Source organism: Hyposmocoma kahamanoa, unplaced genomic scaffold (genome assembly GCF_003589595.1).
Source record: "Hyposmocoma kahamanoa isolate Upper Pololo Valley unplaced genomic scaffold, ASM358959v1 224, whole genome shotgun sequence".
NCBI classification, from domain to species: Eukaryota; Metazoa; Arthropoda; class Insecta; order Lepidoptera; family Cosmopterigidae; genus Hyposmocoma; species Hyposmocoma kahamanoa.
In genome coordinates, this window is record NW_020653743.1 from 7,616,735 (window position 1) to 7,622,718 (window position 5,984).

The 5,984-nt window shown below is 32.7% G+C and overlaps 1 protein-coding gene across 1 annotated transcript in view; it reads left to right on the forward strand.

Annotated features, from left to right (window-relative positions):
* The first annotated feature begins 353 nt into the window (after window positions 1–353).
* The window catches only part of LOC113228098 (plastin-2), a 128,067-nt gene continuing 122,436 nt past the window's right edge, over window positions 354–5,984 (forward strand). The window contains exon 1 of the mRNA XM_026461237.1: window positions 354–662. Within this exon, the coding sequence (XP_026317022.1) occupies window positions 600–662 (63 nt within the window). The 5' untranslated portion in view covers window positions 354–599. The remainder of the gene's footprint in view (window positions 663–5,984) is intronic.

Here is a 5,984-nt window from a genome sequence, read left to right on the forward strand (position 1 = left end):
TATTTGGAAATTGGTTTTCCTAATTTTCTACGAAAGGACAATAATGTTATTTCTCTTCAAAAATTACTATTTTACTTTTACTAATCTACAGTAGTACTGCAGTATATATCGTTTTCTTTTATTGCCCGCTAAAGACGCATCTATTCTTTCTTCTACTACTTCATCATTTATTATCTCTTTCTTTTTTGTGTTCGTCAATACATCTCTGTCCTTTTCTGAACAACGTAATTTTAATAAAATTGAACCTTATGCGTGAGTGAGTTAAAGATATATCTCTCTTTTGTACGGATATATATCTTTTTTATTCGTCACTCGATAGCTACCAAAGGGCGACATTCGCTCGTGTTTCATTCAACTTCGTGCGTACTCCGTGCACGCTATACGAAATTGTGATTTAATTCTTTACAAATCACAATTATCACAGGAAAAAGTTGCTAAGAGTGCTGTGATTTTGTATTTTCTTTTATTTTATACGAACTTTATTAGTGTTTAAGTGAAAAGTGTTGTAAGACGGATTTTTGTGTTTGAAACACATTTTTACAGTTGCGGCGTTTTGTGGATGTCGTGAAATTTGTTTTTGTGATATTTCTTGTGCGATAATGTCTTCTGATTCGAAATTGACCGACGAGGAGCGAGCGGAGATTAAGGAGCAATTCTCACAGGTGAGTTTTGTACAGTTATCGTGTGTTCATTCATTTTTTGAGGCCGGCCGAGGAGTCGCGATTGATTATCTTAGCCCGAATTTGGGCCATGGGCTTACGTAGAGTGTATTTTGCAATAATTCGAAATTCGTTTACCTTTTAAGGCGTGTACGCGGCATTTTTGTTAAACCATAGGCTCAATCAAGCCGTGTGTGGTCCGGTTTACCTTGGGGGACTAATAACCTATATGTACCTACATATCTGTTTATATAAATCATAAAATATTATCTTTATCGGTATACCGGCAGGATTTTGAAGCTGAGGCTGCTTTGAACACGAGGTTGCTGTTATAAACCATAGACATATACAGTGTATAGCTACACTACTGTTTTTAAAGTAGATAAATGAAAGTTGGTTTTTTTTTAATTTACTTTCAATTATCCTTAAAACTGGTATTGTAGGGATTATAGATATTTCTGATACTATAATCAACATGATAAGGTGTTTTACGTTTTTGTAGTTTATCTATCTATATCACACGATGATCCTATGCTGAGTCCAGACTTTGACTTGTTACAAGCAGGGGCCTCACCATGAACTCTTATCACAGTTCAGTACAGGTTTGTAACGACTAAAAAGCGGGATGGTGATATATACACTATATAGCGCTGCCTCACATGATTGCTTTTAGGTCCTAAACTGAATCGTAATAAGACGTCACAGTAAGGTCCCTGGTAACAGTTAATCTCAAATAATAATGTCATAAAACAATTACATAAAAGCTGTTATTAAGTAATTGACATAGTTTACTGATAAAACTGCAAATATGCCATCCGCTAACTAAAATGCGGCTAAGTGGCTGAATAATTTTTTGGATATCATAAAAAACCATAACCCAGTTTTAGCATATTGAAATTGTTTAATAATATTATTGATATACAGCTATGCATTGTTAGAGTAGGTTCCGATAAGTAGAACAGAACACGTTAACTAATTTTATCTGTTTTTAAAAGAGAATTTTTTGCTCTATTTTTCTTACTAAAACAGATATCTGACCTGTAGTCACTTAGTCACATTTTAGTTAGTGGGCAACTGAAATTTGCTCCTTGCATATGACATTAAGTGTTTGAAATTTCCTAACCCACATGAGGTCTGTATCATCCCATACCCAGCAGTGATGTGCATAGGTTGATAATGAGTAGACATTGTTTTATATACTCACAAAAAGTTAAAAAAAAAACTTGTATACAGGTTGTAATCATTAAGTTTCATAAAGCTTTAAACTGATATCGAAAATATGTTACCTAATGAGTAAATCAACATCAAGAACTTTTTGAAGAGAAGTCTAAGCAATAACCAAAATTGTACATTAAACGCTCTCATATTATCTCTTTCATATCTCATTGTTCATTGAATAAATAAATAAATAAATAAATATAATAAATAATGACATTCATAGAGAAGCTTTACTTTTCCTACTGTAAGAGGTAACAATGAGTTAACAGATGACAAAACTGATACAAAGTATGGTTTGGTATGGTGTTAACGGGTTGTAGTCCGCAACTCGAAATCCAGGCACCTTTTTTGCGTATGGTACAAATAAAGTAATTAAACTATCTTTTAATTTAATAAAATTAGGCATTGTCAATTATTTGGTCAAGTGGGAGTTGTCCATAAAAATGAATAAACTTGATCAAACTTTTTTGTAAGTATGATTTTCAAATAAGTATGATTCATTCATTCTCCCAGAAGAGAATGCTATCTACCCATAAGGCCACTTACTGTTTCATCTCCTTTGTTTGTTTCTGTATTTTGTTGTTAATTAAAGTATTATTATTATTGTGTATTGTATTAAAAACAATTATAACATTCACTACAACTGTTGCATGCCATTTAACATATGAATAATTATACTAACCAATATAACTATACAATTTCAGTTTGGCGAAGGGCAATTAAAAACATTGACTACCTATTCTACAATAAAAGTTGTTGAAAATCGATAGCAATATCCCAGTTATCTATTACTGAAATTTAAATTTAATTTCAAGAGGGTTTTAAACAGGTTTGCATAATTGCCTGCACAATGCACATTTGCATAACAACAATTGTACTAATAGTAGAAAGTTGGTGGAATTAATTAATTTACTGAAGAAACGGGTATTCTATACGAATTATAAAACCTAGAAATCTGTGTTTTATTTGTTTTTTAAAGTTACATGTGTGCACAATTGCTAATTCAGACATTTATGACGTGTTATGTATTTTTATTTTCTTTTTTTTTTCTAAGTGTGCTTAGAACTCTTATACAATACTAACAAATCCTTAGACACATAGACGACATGCCAAAACGACAAGTATTTCTAGTTTGAGGACAAAATCCTGAAATTTGTTTCTTTTTTTAACTATAAACACTATTATTCATGACTTATTAGACTATTCAGAAACTTGATACACAATTACTAATTCAATTCCCATTTGTTACTATTGTCCTGTACTGACATCACTTTATCATATTGATAATATAAAAGGTACATATTCTTATAAATTCAACCTATTGATTAAAAACCAAAACATATAAATCCTCCAAGGTACAATTACCTATTCAATTTGCATTTTTGGCGACACTATTGTCCTCTATTTACTTAGCTGACATCATACACCTAGTATCAATAATAGTGTGTTTGTCTTCACACCTACTATTGCTTGTTTTTGTGCTGATGTACTTTTTATGCGAACTGGGCATAAATCTATGGCACTGGGTTGAAGGTTGAATATCTCTGGGTGATATTTGGAAGAAACCTAAGATCTTCATTTTTCATATGTAGACAAGTGAATAAAGCAACAGATGATACAGACAATTTATTTGGACGGGCTGTTGATTGTGCATAGTGGTATTTTATTGAACAAATAAGTAGATAAAGTTTTTGTTGTCTTAACACAATCACACAGACAAATAGAAAACGATAAAGGAAGAAAAACAGATACAGAACTTGAATTATAACTAAAAAGAATGAATGCAGCTGTTAACATTTTGAAATGCTATATGTTAAGAACCATAGTTTTCATAAAATTTATTTGATTGCGTTCTATGCAAGGTTGTGAAACTTGACCACATCTTCAGTAAATGTTGAGAAGATTAATAGGATGCAATGATAGGTATAATGTTATATAACACTTTTACTAAATTGCTACTAAAGAAGATATAGACAGGTATTAATTGAAGTTGCAAACATTCATCCACAATGTTATCTTGGTTTTTTTAAAAACATGTAAATAACAGTAAGTATTATATATAACAAATGTTTTACTAGATAATTATCTTCATAATGTAAGGAGTATGAGACTTATCATTGATAAGTTGCAGCAATAAATAAATATTATTTAGAAAACCAATAGGTAGCGCTTATGTACAGGAAATACATTAATATTGTACATACATAATTGTACATATCTATTGATAAAATTATTATCAAATTCCATTTCTAATACCTATGTATCTATAGTATGCTAGATTCATGTAAGTAATTTGCATTATTTGTGAAATAAAATGTGAACTGTTTTTCTACGATTGTGCCTGTGGTATACGAGTATATAGGGTAAATTGTTTTTTATTTCACAATATTTGAGATAATTCTGTATATCAAAACTAACAATTGTTATTATGTGAACCTCATTTTGAAAAAAAAAAAATTGCAGCTGCTTCAAAATAACCTAAATCAATCCAAATGTATTTTCGCTGATTTTTTCTAATTTGAGAGGGTCTCCATAATAAAAATCACTACGGAGTTACTAAAAAAAACCGACCTAAAAAGTTCATGGTGTTACATCTATTTGCCAAGTTTTGTTGAAATCAGTTACCGGAAAGTGTGCGAAACCTGATTTATCCCCCAGTTTGCCACCCTTACTGAGACCAATACTGAGGTACCCTCTTTCCAACAGAAAAAGAATCATCAAAATCGGTTCACAAATGCCGAAATTATCGCGTAACATACATACAATAAAAAAACAGGCGAATTGAGAACCTCCTCCTTTTTTTTAGTCGGTTAATTAATAAAACTACCCTTTAAAATATTGGATCTATGCCAACGTGCTAGACAGTGATATCAACTGAGGTTACTTTGTGTGAAACAGTTTTAAACAGTGAATCCATTCCCCATATACGCACTGTTGTTAACATTACTTTATACCAAAAATCTCTGTTAAGAAGTTAAAAAATGTAATTGAATTAACATCCTTAATACAAAACAACTAAGTAGTTTGGCAAAACCTACTTACTATATTTTACTTTAGTGGCACACAACACACACTAAATCCGCATTATACACACACACTATAACATTTTTTGTATAATATCAAGTGACGGGACGAACAAGTCGTGCGCCCGATGGTAAGCTCCACACCTGTCCATAACAGTTGCAGTGCCACTCAGACCTTCGCAAACATCTGAGGGGCACTGCCACTGCGACCGTCACCCTGAGACATAAGTCGACAAGTCCCATGTGCCTGTAATTTTATCAGAACATTACTAATTCACATAGTATAAATGTGTAAATCTATGTGCAATAGTCATTACCCAAGAGATCTAACTAGTATTCAAACCACATCCTATTTTTCCTTGACATGTTTTGGCGATATGTGACTGGAATTATAACGGCCAACAGTCTATGTAACATTAGTAGAGTGGTCACGCCCTATTTTTACGAGTGATTATATTAGTGGCTCAGAGGTATGCTGACTAGGTACTAGGAAAGAAGAATATGATTTCCTTCCCGGTAGGAAAATAAATTTTGTGAATTAGTTTTGGTGTAAAGGAGTTCGCCCAAGTAAGTTTGCCACATTACCTATTTCTGCCGCCAAGCAGTAATGTGAGCATTAATGTACAGCGTTTAAGTTTAGAAGGGTCAGGGTGCTGGTGAACTTACAGGTACTTGAGACTTGTCCACTTATGTCTCAGGACTACGGGCGCCGTGTCAGAACCCCTTAAATCTTTGCGATTTCAAGCTCTGAGTGGCACTACAACTGCTATGGACAAGCGTGTCGCATACTACCAGGTGCACGACTCGGTCGTCCCGTCACTTGAAATCATAAAAAAAAGTGTAAGCCATTTAATGCTGTTGTGTGGTAGATATGGTGTACATTTAAAAAATTTCAATACCAAAACATGTAACTGGTCCCTTACAACAGACTAATCATTAATATTATTATTAATTGATCAAAACAAAATAAATTTATGTCTAGTATTAAAATACGAACTTAAACTAAACGTCTATGTTACATTATCATATTAATTATTACACTAGCGTCTTGCCAGCGCACGCACAGCGTCGACATGGCGACGTT